Source organism: Lytechinus variegatus, chromosome 1 (genome assembly GCF_018143015.1).
Source record: "Lytechinus variegatus isolate NC3 chromosome 1, Lvar_3.0, whole genome shotgun sequence".
NCBI lineage: Eukaryota > Metazoa > Echinodermata > Echinoidea > Temnopleuroida > Toxopneustidae > Lytechinus > Lytechinus variegatus.
The window spans coordinates 55,070,764-55,089,238 of NC_054740.1; the positions used below are offsets into that span (position 1 = coordinate 55,070,764).

At 36.2% G+C, this 18,475-nt stretch overlaps 1 protein-coding gene across 1 annotated transcript; it reads left to right on the forward strand.

Annotated features, from left to right (window-relative positions):
- Nucleotides 1–517: 517 nt before the first annotated feature.
- On the forward strand, nt 518–17,424 carry LOC121417255 (TAF5-like RNA polymerase II p300/CBP-associated factor-associated factor 65 kDa subunit 5L). Its single transcript, XM_041610897.1, has 15 exons — nt 518–675; nt 2,232–2,356; nt 4,649–4,727; nt 5,810–5,888; nt 6,745–6,880; nt 7,833–7,951; nt 9,348–9,594; nt 10,241–10,417; nt 12,441–12,547; nt 13,044–13,237; nt 13,647–13,760; nt 14,749–14,803; nt 15,443–15,565; nt 16,268–16,325; nt 17,116–17,424. Exons 1-15 carry the CDS (start codon nt 607–609, stop codon nt 17,243–17,245), a joined length of 1,812 nt encoding a protein of 603 aa, XP_041466831.1. The 5' UTR covers nt 518–606; the 3' UTR covers nt 17,246–17,424.
- The last annotated feature ends 1,051 nt before the right edge of the window (nt 17,425–18,475 follow it).

The window sequence follows — 18,475 nt, forward strand, 5'->3', positions numbered from 1 at the left end:
AAATAAAACTATTGGGGAAAATGACATTTTAGCCATAATATGTATTGGAGTACATGGAAGAGTAGTCGCCTTGCTATGACATCTCGAAAGGGGATATGAAGAGATCGAGATGGAGATCACATCAGGATAGATAGATAGATAGGCCACAGCCTGGATCGATTGATTAACCCAAGTACATGAAAAAATTATCATTGTTTGTTTTCTCTCTTTTGTAATTCCAGTACATCTTGTTAATATTTCATTCTTGTAATTGCTGAAACGCGCATCAGTATCTTTGAAGTACGTGATTTGTATAATTATATATGGGATATGGATTATTGTATAATTTATAATCATATTTCAAGTTATCTGTACAACTTGTTTATATAATGTGAATGTGTATTCTGATTTGAGAGAATACAATAAAAACACTTTTTTAAAGTTTATATCCAGGCAAGGTAAAGGCGGGAGCGTGCGCCTACCGTACCGCCTCAAACGCTAGGCGCGGGTATACAGGTTCGTGGCGCTGCGCTGGCGCGGCATGAATGCATCGCTGCTGCTTCAAAGTTCAGTCAGCAAGTGGAAGCCTACTTGTGTCTGTCGAATCTGCGCCCTAATGAACACACGATGAAACGTGTAAGCAACGACCAGATCCAGTCTGCAGTTCTTCAACATCTGAAAAGAAGGCAATATATTGTAAGTTCATGATTTATAATTATTATTGTTGGTAGCTCGTCTAATTTGATCTGAATCGAAAACCATACCGTATTATATTGTAGTCCCACATATTGATTTTCATGTCCATGTGCAGTAACCCTCCCCCAAACATCGGGGGAGTGTTTCATCAACATTTTTGTCCGACAAGTTGTCAGATCTGACATATTTCTCTGACTCTGATTGGCTGTGAGGCACTGTTACTATGGTAACTGTCGGATAAAATGGGACTTGTCGGATAAAACGTCCGACAAGTCCTTTCGTCCTTTCATGAAACGCTCCCCGGAACGTATTTGTATCGTTACGAGTACGACGTTAGCCTTGAAGACTCCATAATGATATTTTTAAATATTTTGACATGATATACCTCTTCACTATGGAGCCTTGAACCACCTCCCATATATGCATAACTAAGTGAGACCTACACACCCGGATGGATTTCAGTTTAAGTGTGAATTTTATTGATATTTGAACCTTCAAATGCCTAACTTAACTAAGTAAATTAAAGTTAACGTTAATGCATATGAAGGGATACAAATTATTTCACTATGAATGGCAGAAATGAGAGGTTCTTACCAGACCAATTTGGTGTAGATCCCTTGATCTGTTTGTCAACAAAGCAAATACAATTACAATAGGTCTGACATGCTTGAACTGCTTTGTTATGAATATGACGTACCTTCGATTTAGCGATGTTACAAAATGCCGTTTTGAAGAACAATTTATGAATAAGAATTATTTAACAAATACCAAAATTTAATATGTGATTATGAATGATTATTATTATAATTATGGCATATTAATAATCATGTATTAAATTTTAGTTTTCCAAAACTACGTCGAAGCCAAGTGAAGAGATGTCGAAATTAGATTTCGACAATGGCCTCGAGATTTAACCAAAATACAGCCGTTCCTGATCGCGATGTTCAGAAAATTTAGTTTTGTTGAACTGCACCAAATGTCATGTGTTTTTGTGATTGCGGCCTCAGCCAAGTATGACTATACTCTGTAAAGAGGACTGTACTCAATGGAAGAAGAAGAAATTTGTGGGCATATTGAACTTAAAATGTGATATAGAGAATTCAAGGGGTCTTGCTGGTTGGCGGTAGTCTGTTGTGATCCCAACAGTACATTCTATGCCAATCGATGACTGTACACTTTGGACACACTGCCATAACGATCCATTATCACTGATTTAAAATGTAATTTTTGTCTTCCTTGGCTAAAGCAATGCAAAATGGAGATTTATAACATCTACCATGGAGGATCACTCCCATTCGTTGGCTGCATGGCTGCTTGTCATATAAATTTGGAGTTTATTCGATTAAATTTCTGATGATGCATGTCTTGCTTGAAAATGATGGTTTTTTTACTTCTAAAAGTTGGGACACTATCATCACTATGTGATGTGAAGGCCTTCAGTGTGTAAGTACATGTAGAATAGTACGGAAATGGGGGAAATGCGTAAATTAGATGGAAATGGTATAGAGTAACCAAGTTAATTGTGGATTAGTTGAAGAATTTGCTTGTATTTACAGGATATCAACAGCGAGAGTGTGAATCGCAAGAACCTCAAACTGACAGATTCATTGCGAGAGATGGCTTCTCAGTCATCAAGGAGGAAAGAGATGGGAGCAATCAACTCTGTCTCGTGCAATTCATGGTGAGAAGCTCCATCATCTTTTGAACTGATGTTTCTATTAGTTGTGGGGGAGGGGTTTCATAAAGAGCTGATTTCGACTTAATGCAGTTATGCTTAGTGCCCATATGAACATGATATTGAACAAACAATCTTATCAATTAATGTACTACTTAGCATATGCCCTCTGAGCATGGTTTTACTAATTCTGTGATGCAATTTTTTTTAACCACACACAGGAATTGATGATCGTCCTCTTCATGTAGTTTCAAATCTTTTTAACCTCCCCCCCCCCCAGTATTGAACAAAGCAATATGTCAGAGTCTGAGAGAACAGTTGACTACCTTTTAAAAACTAGACTCAATTCCCAATCTTAGTATGATATGAAAAATAAAGTCAGCAATGATGATACTTGCAAACCTTACTTTTAAATATGAAATTCGAGCTTTTCGAGATAATATCTAATTTAAGTTGTCATTTACCCCCCCCCCCCTAATACTGTACATCTTATTTTATCAAAGAATCTATTTGGAGAAATCACGTACAAGCCTTGAAATAAGCACCTGTGAGCCGGGGGCAATTTTTTTTTAAATTGCCCCCGGCTCACGGGCTTTTTACAGGAACCGGGGGCAATTTTCTGGAACCAGGGGCAATTTAAAAATACATATATATATAACAGTGAACCACACCGCAAATTTGTTTATAGTAAGCGCAGCTCCTGCAATTTTTCAATTAGTAAATGAATAGCATATGCTTAGTATTAGGCTTATTCAAACATTTAAGAAATCAGATTTAAATGTTTAAGTGTTTTGACACCCTCACTCCACATCCCCTTTACAACCACACACACATGGGCTTATTTATTTTTTGTCTTTAATGAACCATGATCAATGACCCCCCCAAAAAAAAATATATATATATATATAAATAAATAAATAAAATAAAAATTAAAAAAAAAGAGAGAGGGATGGAGAAAGAGAGAATTCAGATCAAATAATAAATTTAGAAAAAAAATAATTTTTAAGGTTTTTTTATGGTTTGAATCATGGGAGTGGGTGAGTGTTTGTGTGTGATTGTGGCTGTGAGGTGCACTTGGATTGCATATAAATTATGTTAAAGAAATTAAGAAACAAAATCAATAAATAACTCAGTCTATTCAAATTCCAGCACATAGCCACAGGCTATGTACATGTATTGTAGGTTCACGTACCTTAAGTTTTTCACAAGTTATTTGAAAACGCAGATCTCCACAGAAAATGCCTTTCATTCTGGGAGAGTCTGAATTCGGTGAAAATGTATTCATTAATAACTTAAATATTCATCACAATGAAGAAATCATAAAGTTTTTTGACAGTTTTCAAAATTGAACATGAAATCTAAACTCTATCTCAAACGGAAAATCACCATCACTTAGGCCATTACTGATAGAATTCTCACCCAGAGCTCTGGCAGACATGAGCTCAAAACTGGCTTGCTAACACCACACTCAAGTGCACGCGGCGTCCTTTTATTTTTTTTAGATGGAGCCTTGTTAGATTTATTGTCTGATATTTACCCCTCTCCAGGAAAGAAATTAAAAAGCTACAATTCACAACTATAAGCTAAGTTATTTTGGATTATTAAGGCTCCGTTTTGACAAGCAAGGTCGGCGACTGTGAGGATAAAAGACTTGTGCTGTGAACAGGGATTTATCTCCTGTGCAATTCAAATTACTATATCACAGAATTGTGATATCCCGTATGGAAATGTGTGCATTAGAAATTGCACATGGTGAAGTATGGAAAAACCGCTACCGGAAGAACGCGCGCACATGTATTACAGGTAAAAAAAAGACGGACGTAGCTCACTTTTATTTATGGTACAGAAAACTGAAAGACGCACTTGGCAATTTTAAACTGTGTTTATCGTAAATTGAAAGTTATTTGATTTTGGCTTTACAGATATTTAAATTACATGTATGATATGGCTTCACTGCTCACTCACGGCGGGCGCAATTACCTGGAAAATATTTGCGCCCGGTCGTCAAAATTTTGATGATTTTGGGGCTTCATGGGCGCAATTGATGGCGTTATGAGCGCGAATTTGCGCTCAGCGCCCACTTATTTCAAGGCTTGATCACGTACAAGTATATCTGTACTTTTTTATTCAGTGTGATTTAATATCTAATAAAAACTTGACTTGTCTCTCACATGATCCATTTTGAACTTGTAATTTCTGTGTAATTATTTAGAAGTATCCCTAAAATAATGAGAACACAAATATGTAGCATTGATGTAGGCTGTTGAAATATTTTTGTTTTAAATTCCATTCCAACAGTGATCAAGATGGTGATGTCTTTGAGCAGCAATTTGCCAGATTTAGGCTCTTCATCGAGAGTTCAGTAGATGAGTATAAGGTAAAACTTAGAATGTAATTATGATCTGCCACCCCAATACCAACAATGAGTCGTCCAAAATGAATTTTGAGATTTTTATTGCTCTTTAGGAAGCACATTCTAAGCTTCAAAATGATATATAACTTGTCAAAATTGATCTACAATAGCCTGCACAAGTGCTTGAATGAATGTAGAAGAACTTTGGTTACAATATCAAACAATATAAGGAGAAATCAAGGTGTGAATTTGGGGGTTCAGTCAAGTATGAGATGTGCGCTGCTCGATGTCGGTGAAACTTCCATGCAGTCTGGAAAAAAATGTGTTAAAGAAACTTGTCTTGATACATTTTCAAATTTTTACTTCATGAAGGATACCATTGTTTATTAGAATTCATTGTACACTGTGCAAGACGTGTCCATCAAAGATTATTCACAGTTTAATATTTGATAAGAAGCATGTCATTACTGGTAACTTTTTCCTGATCTTACAGCAATATCTTTTTGTGTGGAACATAAAGCAGACTTCCCTGAGTATATATACAAGTAGTTCAAAAGGAGATGAATATAAGACCCCTGTTACAACGGATTTCCCAAGTAGTCTCGGAGCGCCCCGAGACCAGTCTTGGGCAGGTTTCTAATCCGGTGTAAACGCACTTACCTACCCGAGACCCCGACTGAGCAAACCTATCTCGGACCATCTCGCGATTTGTTCCGAGACCGGTCTCTGGGCACCCGAGACTGCTTTGGATTTGGTGTAAACGCAAACCTGCCCACAACTGGTTCACTTGATGCGCTAAACTTGGAACGATTATCCAAACAACAAACACAGCGCGTGCTTGGCACCCTGCCAAACCTATCTGGGACAGCTTCGGTAATTCGGTGTAAATACACAGAAAGCTGTCTCAGGGCACCCCAAGTCTCATTACGATTCTGGTGTAGTAGGAGTTCAAAAGGTTAGGTCAAGTTTTTGGAAACCAGTCTTGGGGCACCCAGAGGCTGGTCTTGGGTAGGAAATGGGGTGTAACAGGGGTCTCATTTTTTCATATTCTGAGATTTTGATCGAATGTTTGTTGAATGGTAGTCATATTTTCTTTTATTACACAGTTGGACCTCTTGCGCTTGCTGTACCCAACATTTGCTCATATTTATTTGCAAATGATCTCTGATGGACATAGAGTAAATGGTAAGATATATATTTTTTTATTGATCGTTAATACCCCCAATATCCAATGTAGGGAAGAAAAGAAGTAAGTGTGCAATGGATTATGATGATAAAGAGCAGCACAGTGCCAGCAGAGCCCAGCGACCAAAATATGTGAAATAAAAAAAGAAAAAATATGATTGATACACATGTATAGTGCATATATCACATTATGATAAAAGTTCAATCCTATGCTTTTACAAAAGAAGTGGATAATATTACCCTTGCTTTGAGCATCGCAGCCTAACAGTGCATCAGCATTTCAAGCAATGATTTATGCCTGTTCCCCATTTACCTCACCTGGGTTGAGTGTGAATATGCAGTGCATGTTTTCCAAAGTTGCTAGAAAGAAGAGGTCTTTAGTTAAGATTTGTAGGCATTGAGGTTGTCGCAATTGCAAAGTTGGGATTTTGTGTGAAATGAATATCAAATGCGAAGACCTTGTCACCTTCAAAATACATGTATGATCTTGCTTTATAATATATCTGTCATATTATCATTGTCCCTTTTGGTTGATTATAGACTTAAAATTAATTATGTGTTAGTTTTAATATAGTTAATGAAATAGAGTTCTTAAATTTGTTGATTTTCAAATTGTTTGATGACACTAATTTTTATATTTATTTGTTACATTTTCTTTATTTCATTGGTCTGCCGGTCTTCACTGAAAATTACCGGCAAGCATTTGTAAAAAATAAGCATCCCCCATTTTTACTTGGGTTAAGGCCAATATTGCATTTATCAACAATTCGTGCTAAATTCTTCCTCATTCATTGAAAATATCTGGTATTTCTAAGATCTCCAAGTAACATGAATGTATATATTTTTTTTCTGGCAGCCCACAACCTGTATACAAAACACAAAGGATGTATACAATATCAAGATAGTCTAGATACTAAGGAGTTGATGGAGAGATTAAGCAGTGTTCAGTATAGTATAGATCCATTGACGGATCCTTACCTTGCTGCATTTAGGTATGTATAATAAACAATATTGGTTAAAACTATTGTTTGTTATAACGGGTTTCTATATTAATCATGAATGAGATAAGGGGTATTCTGAACATTGTCTTTTATCTCATCTTATAAGGTATTCATATAATATTTACAATGACTGGAGGGTTATTTATTACATCTCATGATGCCCCTTAACCCTGGGAAAAAGAGGATTTTCAAAATTTAGGAAATATTGACTATTTATTTTTGCTTGTTTGCTTTCTTTTTTTTATGGGGGGCAGCTTGTGCTTTTCATTTTTTGAAAATTACTTATAATAATGATATATTGCATTTATAAGGTGCTTGATATCAAGATCTCTAGTGCTTTACATTAATTAGAAGACTAATGAATTACGATTATTTTACATTCTACAGTATTATGTTAGTATTAGGTATACATTACATGACAAATCAGTACAAGGTATAATACTATTGAATTAAACTAAACTAGACTACATTATTATACTTCATCATATACAACATTATTATACTTCATCATATACAACTATGAAAAAGGAAAAAGAGTTCATAACTTATTTGAAATAATATTAATGTATTTAAAAAGGCTTGTTGGTGAAATAAAATCACATTAAGAAGATTTTCAGAATATTGATTAACAATGATTTAACATTGTTCTATCTCAGTGAAATAACGTAAATGAGAAGAACAAAGATGAGAATGTTTTCAGAATACAAACCCAGATGTTCTATTCAAATCTGCTTTGCTTTCAATTGGTGTCTTTTACATGAAAATGCTTAGTTCAGTATTTATAATGGATATCTTTGCATTGAATATTTCATTTTTATTTTGACGCTATTTATTTTCCACTTCTGGTATTGTATGTGGTCAAGCCCTATTCCAATGACTGGAGTAAAGATATATCTGTAAACCATGCAGCAGAATATTATTTTGTTCTTATTTTTCATAACAGAGATAATAAATGTGTGGTTGAGATTGGAGATGACGCCGTCCAGTACCTACTACGCTTCCTCCAGAGTCGAGATAATTCTGTTCTACTCAGTATCATCAACTTGCACATTGATATCAAAGGTATGTTGTATGGGTAGACAACCGATCTGGGTTGGGTTGGTGGGGTGGCCTGTTTTAGAGTCTCTGTCCCCCAGCTTGCGAAGAAGAAAGTCAAGAAATCGCCCCACCTGGTTTAATATGGGACAACCATATCTTATTATACACCAGTTAGACTGCAAGCATACCTTTCAACATTTACAAATGCAAAATCAGGGGTCCGTTGCAGAAAGAGTTGCGTTTAAACGCAATCAAAAAATCAATTGCAACTTTCAAATGCGCGCTGTCGATTGATTGAAAATCAAGTTGCGCTTGACTTTAAGAGTTGCAATTAATTGCAACTCTTTCTGCAATGGGCCCCTGGACAACCAATCTGACTGGGGCTCCAGGGGGCTGACTACGCCCCCCCCCCCCCAGGATGTTCCAGGGGCAGAGTCCCATGTGGGGGTCAAGTAGGCAATGCCCCCTGAAATTCCTGTAAGTTAGCAACTTTAACCCTAAACGGACTGGGCTATTTGAGATGTATTTAGGACTGGGGCATGAATGGGTTAATGGGGATTTTTCCCACATTTTTCTTTCTCACGTGAAATTTTGGAGAATGGTTTTGATTTTTGGCCATTTTGAAAATTGAAAATCGGGTCTATCCTGATAAAATAAGGACAGTTGGCAGGTCTATCGAAGCCGAATATTGTGAAATCAAACACAGAATGATTCTATCAAAAGTGAATAGAGCAGTATTTCTTTATATTGTATTAAAGGGGCATTGATATGAAGTTCTCTTGAGTATGAATAGATAATTCAGCCACACTGAAAGCGAAGTGTACTGTACCATAATATCTGTTAGGAACCTTCAACCACTTTCCGGAAACCATGGCTCGAAGGTACCAGTAGAGAACTAAACTTTGTTCTCAATTAGTAATTTGTGTTACATTCTTTATTCCAAATGTCTGAATACTCCAAAGGATTTTTTTTCTGAACCATGCGAATTGCCTGTATCAAGATTTTTGTTCGTCCAAAAATGAAAAAAAAGGAAGAGGTTTCTTTTTCCAAACGTTGTGCGGATTATTCCGAAAGGCTAGTTAGTCCAAAAAGAAAATAGGAATTGTTATTCCACAGGTTTGATAGTCTGATTTTTTATGAAATGATACTCGTAAGGAAAACCATAATCTTATTTCGTTTTGGAATTAACAAACCTTCAGATTAGGAAGCCTTTGGAATATTGATGAATATGGATGATAGGGAAAAGATTTGAAGAAAATCCCATACAGTGTTGTGCAAAGACTCGGTCCATGAAAAACATTCTGTGCAGCAGTCATAAGTGATAAGTGAATACATTGCAAATTGCTGTGCAATTCTGGGAAAATTATTCCCTTTACAAAGCCATCAGTGTCAACCAACGATTTAATTATTTTGTACACAGTGCGATATTCGGTACCCACATCCTTGCAAGAAGGGGGTGAGGAGTATCCACAGGCATCTTCTTCATCATCATCGCTGTCCTCCGCCTCAAAACAAACCTCAGAGACACCTAAGAAAGAAGATAATAAGAGAGAAGTGGAGAGAGAGGCTTTTCTTTCTGAGTTACGAGCGACCATTGATAAAGTCCAGAGAGGACCGCCATCTGTTCCCTCCATCATCTTGTATAGTGTCCTCAATGCATATCAAGGGTAGGCTATTCTGTTTATTGTTATGTTATGGTAAATCTCGCAAAAACGTCAACAGGATGGGTTTTGCTGGTATAACACCAAGCTGGTATAACTAACTACGTAGCAAACATTTTTATGTGTAATTTAATCAGTCACAGTGGCTGTGTCACATGTGAACAAGTTTCCCTTTGATGGACTATAAAACACCATCAAAATGTCTCTTTCTGCTTTTTCTTGTGGTGATACAAACTCTTTATCCATGTTGTATTGTTTGAAAATCTGTATTACATGCCCTCCTAAACCTAAAGAAAGAACACATGAACTACTGATATATGTGATAAAAGAGGCAATTTAAGTGAAATATATACTTAAGTAATGGGGAGAGTTGTTCACAAGTGACATCACACATCTTTTTCGCATCGCCTATTTGAGGATCTCCATAGCATTAGTGATCGCAATATTCAAATGCTCATAACTTTCTTATTATTTGTCTGATTTTTCTCAAACTTTCGTTGATCTGTTTCTTTGATTTTTCTGTTTTCACACAAGTTATCTTGTTCCACAGGTTTCATTCTCCTTTAATGACATGATTTTCAATTCAACTTAATTTTTTTAGGCCTTATTTTAGCAATACTAGTGTATAGGTTTGGCAATGTTTTACCTACAGGTTGAGTTGTGTGAGTTTCTCGGATGATTCTCAGATGCTAGCTGGTGGCTTTGAGGATTCTGCCGTCAGATTGTGGAGTCTTACTCCGAAGAAACTCAAAACGCAATCCCACGATGCTGACGTCAGTCGCGTCCGCTTCGCCGGTGATAGTCTCCATAGCAACATTATAGAAGATAGGTAAATGCACGCAATTATCAATTAAATCACCTAATGAGGTCAATGTTCAAATAATTTTTCAGGAATTCTGTAATTCTGCTTTTTTCCTGAGTTTCATGATTTTTTTTTTCTGTTGTCTGTATCACAGGAAAATAGGACTGTAATTGAGGTTGTTTCAAACCTCAAGCTTTCTCTCTAGGCAATGAGGACTCTCATTGACTTCACATGTGTATTTTTATGACTAGGATTGTTATGACCATAGCACCATCTCTGCCTTGTCTCCTTTATTTCATGCGGATCAGCACAAATTAAACAGCATCTTAATTTTACACTTGGTTTGCTTTTGCTTAGCTCTCTTTTCAAGAATCATTAACAGTCATTATTGAGTTCCTAATTAAGCCACTCTTGGTTTTTAATAGTGATGCAGAATATTTCTTATTCTTCATTGATAGTATAGCAAATATGCTTTTTATCCATTCCTTTTACTTTGGTACTTAACAATCTTTTATTATTGTAATTTTTGTCTCACCTGCGAAGCAAAGTGAGACTATAGGCGCCGCTTTTCCGACGGCGGCGGCGGCGTCAACATCAAATCTTAACCTGAGGTTAAGTTTTTGAAATGACGTCATAACTTAGAAAGTATATGGACCTAGTTAATAAAACTTGGCCATAAGGTTAATCAAGTATTACTGAACATCCTATTAGAGTTTCATGTCACATGACCAAGGTCAAAGGTCATTTAGGGTCAATGAACTTAGACCATGTTGGAGGATTCAACATCAAAATCTTAACCTGAGGTTAAGTTTTTGAAATGTCATCATAACTTAGAAAATATATGGACCTAGTTCATGAAACTTGGACATAAGGTTAATCAAGTATCACTGAACATCCTGCCTGAGTTTCACGTCACATGACCAAGGTCAAAGGTCATTTAGGGTCAATGAACTTTGGCCGAATTGGGGATATCTGTTGAATTCCCATCATAACTTTGAAAGTTTATGGATCTGATTCATGAAACTTAGACATAATAGTAATCAAGCATCACTGAAAATTTTGTGCAAGTTTCAGGTCTCATGATTAAGGTCAAAGGTCATTTAGGGTCAATGAACTTTGGCCGAATCGGGGGTATCTGTTGAATTACCATCATAACTTTGAAAGTTTATTGGTCTAGTTCGTTAAACTTGGACATTAGAGTAATCAAGTATCACTGAACATCCTGTGCGCGTTTCAGGTCACATGACCAAGGTCAAAGGTCAATGAACTTTGGCCGAATTGGGTGTATCTGTTGAATTACCATCATAACTTTGAAAGTTTATGGATCTGATTCATGAAACTTGTACATAAGAGTAATAAAGTATCACTGAACATCCTGTTTGAGTTTCAGGTCACATGATCAAGGTCAAAGGTCATTTAGGGTCAATGAACTTTGGCCAAATCGGGGTATCTGTTGAATTACCATCATAACTTTGAAAGTTTATTGGTCTAGTTCGTTAAACTTGGACATTAGAGTAATCAAGTATCACTGAACATCCTGTGCGCGTTTCAGGTCACATGACCAAGGTCAAAGATCAATGAACTTTGGCCGAATTGGGTGTATCTGTTGAATAACCATCATATCTCTGTAAGTTTATTGGTCTAGTTCATAAAAAGTGGACATAAGAGTAACCATGTATCACTGAACATCTTGTGCAAGTTAGAGTAGTATTCAAAGTCAGCACTGCTGCTATATTGAACTGCGTGATGCAGGTGAGACGGCCAGAGGCATTCCACTTGTTTATTTATTGGTATTTACTTATTTAGATTTTTGACCTGCAGCAAAGCTGAAACACCCAATTTACAATCTCATTACAAAGTAGAATTACATAATTGTAAGTTGTAGTTTAGAGAATTGCTGGGCTTCATTACTGTTTGCATCAAGTATATGATTATGAAATGTATTGGTGAATTATTGCTCCAAATCATTGATCTTTGTAGCAGGAAGCTGTGTGATTAATATATTTTCGTTGATTGGTCTTTTCATCATAATTATTTTTTTCCTGTCTAGTCTTGGATCAGACTGTAAGTTACTACGAGGTCACAGTGATACTGTTTACAGTAGCTGCTTCATACCAGAGACACCTCTTCTCTTATCGGCATCAGGAGATGCCACAGGTAAATAAAGTCATTAATTGGCACTTTTTTTCTTTTCTGACCTCATAGTTTTGAAGCATTATCAAGGCTTCAAGTTTAGGCTGGTGAGCACTATAAATCACACTCTTCAAAACAAAATATGTGTCAGAAAACCAAGTTTAATGAAGGACAAGATTTTTTTTTAAAGGGGTTCAAGAAATTTTTGTCTCGCCTGCATAGCAGAGCAAGGTTATAGGCGCTGTTTTTCTGGGGAAGGTGGTGACATTTGTTGTTAGCCAAAGGGGAAGTCCAACATGATGTCAAATAAGTTTTGATGAAAGAAGAATGAGTATAACGTGTTAAGCTTTGACAGAACTTCATTAAAGAATGGCATAGTTATAGATTTTAATGCCTCCTCCCATTGTAAAGTAAAAACTCATTTCAATAATCATTTTTTAAAAGAAGAAAATAGTACATTAATTTAAAAAGAAATATCATATCAACTTCTTTCTCTACTACCTGTATTTTCTTTCACCAGTTAGAGCATGGAGTATGAGCACCTTCTCAAACATAGCCAGGTATAGAGGACACAAGTACCCTATCTGGGACCTTGATGTTAGCCCGCTTGGGGTCTATTTCTGTACTGCCTCCAAGGACCAGACGGCCAGACTCTGGACTCCAGAGAGGACCTATCCTGTTCGGGTACTCTCTGGTCATCTCATGGATGTAGATGTAAGAAGTCATTTCAAACTGTGAGAGTTGATGTCACTCTAGATCTACTAACATCAATATCTACATGTGGGACTTGAAAGCATTTTCTTGCAAAACAAATACCACCAATCTTATAGACTTGAAAAAAATACATTCTATGCCATTGGATAACCCAAGAATAAGTTATTTACATGGGGGGGGGTCCTTTCTTGACTTAAAAAAAATGTATCACATTAAAGATAGAGTCATATGGAATTAAGTGTAAAGCAAAAGTTCATTGACTTGCATTATGACTCGATCATGAATCTTGACTGAAGCTGACATAGCTTTGAACATCTTCATTTATCTCTCCTGCAGAATTACTTCGTTTGTAGTTTTTGAATTGATATTTTGTAGCAAAATATTTTATAAATTTTTTTTTGTTCTCTAGTGTGTCAAGTTCCATCCTAACTGCAAGTATGTAGCGACAGGTTCTAATGACAAGACGATTCGACTGTGGGACATTACTCAAGGAAAATCTGTTCGTTTATTGACAGGACACAAGGTAGGAAGAATGCTGCTGGGGGGGGGATATTCTTATTCTCAGGTCACACTTATAGGGTTGTTTGTTTGAATCTCTCTCTGACGTAGCATCCTTTTGCAAGGCATCAATCTATACCCAGCTGTTAAATAGTACTAGTGTTTAATGGGTACCCAGTAGAATGTGAAAGCACAGGTATTATGCCATGCACGTGAGTTTGGAAGCTACTGTTGGAATGCTCCTCAGGGAGTGGAGAAAGTCCATGCATTGTGTGTGGGCAAGCCTGGGAATGAATGTGGTAATAAAATATTGGTAAAGCACTTAGCTGTATCAAATTCTATATAAAGCAGGATATGAATATTATTATTTCTTGTCTACCACTTCTAGGTATATTGACATGTTTACAGAAATATCAATCAACTCAGTCAATCAATTCAGCATTTATTTCCAAATTCATTAAAAAAAACCAAAGTATATATATGCAAAGAAAAAATAAATAATATAAAACAAACAAAGGTATCAACAGACCATAGCTGAAACAAATGGTGGTGATAAAATTATGGTTGGCACATAATCATAAACATGTAGATGAACAAAATAATGAATGGAAATGGGTATGCACAATAAAACTTTGAACTAATGATCCAATCTAAATATCTTGATTACTTTATTCTTACCTTTCACTATTTCTTCTTTAAGCACATAGGGACATGCTATGTGTGATGCGCTATACAAGAATTGAGCATTATTAAAGCCATAAAAAGGCTTGATATGATTCCTTGCCATTAAAGATCACAGGTCAAGGTCAAAAATAGGATGGATCTGACCCTGTTCAAAAGCAAAAAGGTCATTGAACTGTATGCAAAAAATTCTGTCATCACACCAGCTTTCTATGGAATCAAGGTGGATGAACGAAGATTGGACAATTGTAATGACTCAACTCATTCATCTTTGCGGATCATAGTGAAACTAAACCATTGAAATATTTCTAATTTTCTCTTTTTTTTTCCAGAGTTCTGTTTTGTGCATAGCTTTTGCTCCAAATGGGAAGTACCTTGCATCAGCAGGTAAGAAAAGATATTAATCAATTCTTGCTTTCTCACAGGGTGCTACATTTATATTGATTTGAGCATTAGTAAAACCACAGCTTTTAATTAATTGTCGACTGTTGGTTAAAATTAATCCACCTATAGCCCCCCCCCAAGAAAAAAAGGAAAATGTTTGGTTGTACTCAAACCCTACGAAACGTAAAAAAAAAAAAATGCATTTAAAATTTTTACAGATTAGCTGCTAAAGCCTTAAAAATAATTAGAATAGAGCTTCCAATGTTATTGACCTTTTTCATGTTTATGTATTTAAAGAAAAAACTCCAACTGACCAACCCCATTTTGTAAAATTGGATGCATTGTACAACCAAATAATTTTATGGCCTAAATAGCGGACTTACACCAGAGCTATGAATTTAGCATCCCGTAACAAAATAGCACATTCATTATTAGACCTTTTATCAGTGTATGCACTTATCAAATCAAGCAAAGTTGATTCATGGTGTCTGCATGAACTATTTTTACAAACCATAGCTTCAAATCCATCTTTGTGAATGCGATCCATATTGTTTAGTGAAAGAAATGATAAAATTGACTAATTCAAACATAAGATGATGTCATGGTAATACCACAAAATTTCTGATGATTTTTCTGTAACAGGTGAAGATCGTAGGGTTCGTGTTTGGGACCTGGCGACCGGAGGTTTGATGAAAGAACTCAGAGGGCACACAGACACTGTTTATTCGTTAGCATTCAACCCTGATAGCTCAATGCTTGCCTCGGGTAAGAACATTTCTTTTTGTTTTAACATGTTTTGGTCGCAAACCTGAGATTGGAGGACATATAGCTGTTTGATTGACTTTATCTCAGCGCAAAGTTTTGAAACTTAGGGCAATAAACCATTTCACTTGGCATCTTGTATTGAGTCCATGCCAAGCAAGGCCGGCTTCCCCCATTACTTCTAAGTTTTCTGCCATTTTAAATTGCAGCATTTCAAACTCACTATACGACATCAAATTAAGTCAAGATATGGATTATGGATAAGAACATTTTTCCCAGGGAACTTATTTCATGTCTTGTTATGCTTAAACATACCCTAAGTTACTGTTTATCACTTGAAATAAAGTTTTGAAGGTGGAAAGATGGTCCCAAAATAAAGTCACAAGTCATTTTATTTTTGGGGGGCATTACATGCAAAAATTTTGGGGTGCTTAACCTGCTTTTGCATTTTCTAAAGTGAAATTGAATGATTTCATGCATCCTTTTTTTAGTTTTTCATTAGAAAATGTAAGTTTTCAAAATCTCTTGGGGCACTGCCCCCTCGCTGCTTGTGACCATGTGCCCAATGATCATTTAGTGTTGACAATTCCATGCAAAAAATGAAGAAAAAGTGAAAAATCTTGTCATGAAATGATTTCGAGTCTTTGTGTCCTTTAATTCAGACATGTTTGATAATCTTTTCTTGTTCTTCTGGTTTTTTTCTAGGTGGTGCAGATTGTACTATAAGATTGTGGGACATACGACAGGGTGTTAAGCATACAGTGTGAGTATACCAGAAACATTTTTTTTTTTTTTGCTTTAATATCTACAGGAGTAAGTAATTGAACATACATTGTGCAGGCAGAGTAGGGGATAGGCTTAGGTTTTCAAATGTGATTCCACCCATTTTTTAGGCATTCTTTGTTCTCATATTTTTAACCCTAATTCTCCCCTGGGGGGGGCATAATGGCCCCCCTCAACAATTTTCGCGATATATCTGCTGTGCAAAATTTTTTGACCTCGCTGCTCACTGACTTTTTACTTTCAAGTCTCGCGCAAATTTTGATACCAAATTTGTGACGCCTGGGTATGCGGTTACGGCATTACACAACATTAAGTAAATGCACGTCAGACCCAAAATTGCTCATAAACATGATTTCATGTACAAATCCAATGCAAATTGTGTATTCTCAAAATAATCAAAATACCAGGGGTTTTGGGTTAAAGGATTTTTTTTTATTGACACTGTGCTGCATTCAGACAAGGTGAGGAAAATTGATACTTGGCAGCCTTAGTTCGAGCTAGAAGTGGCAGATCAAGTTAAAGACAGAGTATGATAATGATCATAGTACTTGTGCTTTTATTAGTATATATATTTTATTATATTGGTGATTAAACTCCATTCAACTCAGTAGTAGTAGTAGTAGTAGTAGTAGTAGGAGTAGTAGTAGTGGTAGTAGTAGTAGAAGTGGTAGTAGTAGTAGTAGTAGCTATACACAACAAGAGATATCAAATATCCAATGAAACTTGATTCTAGACATACAATGTTTCATGTGTTGGTATATTTTTTGCAGACCTGAGAGTGGAGGACATTCTGGAGAACAAATGACATCGATCTCTTCAAGACAGACTCACATTCACAAGCTATCCTTTTCTAAATGCAACCTCTTACTCGCAGGCGGAGGTATCGCCATGGCAACATGAAGAATAGTACTGGTCGTTTTACAGAAACAACTCCCATTGATCAACTATCAGAGTTTTAGCTTTAGATTGATGTCTGGTAAGGCGGTACGATTCCGTCATCCATGGATTAGTCTTCTGACTTTGAAACAGAGGGTCGTGGGTTCGAATCCCAGCCATGGCGTAATTTCCTTCAGCAAGAAATTTATCCACATTGTGCTGTACTCAATCCAGGTGAGGTGAATGGGTACCCAGTAGGAAGAAATTCCTTGAATGCTGGAGCGCCTAGGTAGCCTGGCTGAAGCTGGGGTAATAATATCCAAGTCCTTTGGCAGCGCATAGAGACGTTATTCATAATGTATTATGCGCTATACAAGAACTGACTATTATTATTTTCTTATTTTGGGCCTGTGTCAGAACGTTCTTTAAAACCATTTCACAAAATCATCCCTATGATGGAGAGCATAAATTTTTGAAGTTATGTGGCCCACTTGTCAAATTTTCTTTTAGCACATGTATATTGTTACTTGAAATATGACTCCACATCAGTATTCAATTAGAAAATCATGAAAGAAAGTATTTTACTTCATTTCTTCAGCCTTGGTTGGTAATATGAGATTATTAGACCGGTGCCCCGTCTTACAAAGAGTTACGATTGATCCAATCAATCGTAACTGTATGGAAATCCATCAGTGTCATAAATTCTTCTACATGAAATTTGTAAAATGTCCTTTGTAAACAAAGGAGAACACATCAAATTGTCAAGAAGTCAATAGATTTAAGAATATACAGCATATATAGCACAAATTTTTGAACAAATATGCAGTTTACATGTTGACTCTGCTGGCTTTTCAAACTTGTGATTGATCCGATCAATCGCATCTCTTTGTAAGACAGTACCGGGGGTGTTTCACAAAGAGTTAAGTATGACTTAGAGTCATACTTAAATGCCAAAACACACATGTTATGTAACATGTAACCTTTATTGGTAGATATAATACTACTACTAATAATAATAATACTCAACATTTATAAGGTGCTTACTACTGGTGTTTCTAAGTGCACTATGTTCTGTGTATGGTTTGTACTTAGGATGACCGGTAAAAGAAAAGAAAGAAAAAAAAAAATGTTGCAGGGGAAAATGACATAGCTAATGCAAATATACCTATAATGAAAAATCAAAACTGGTGTGCACTTCCAATAGACCGACCCACAACTGTGAATCATCTATTAAACAGGTAGGTTTTGAGTAGG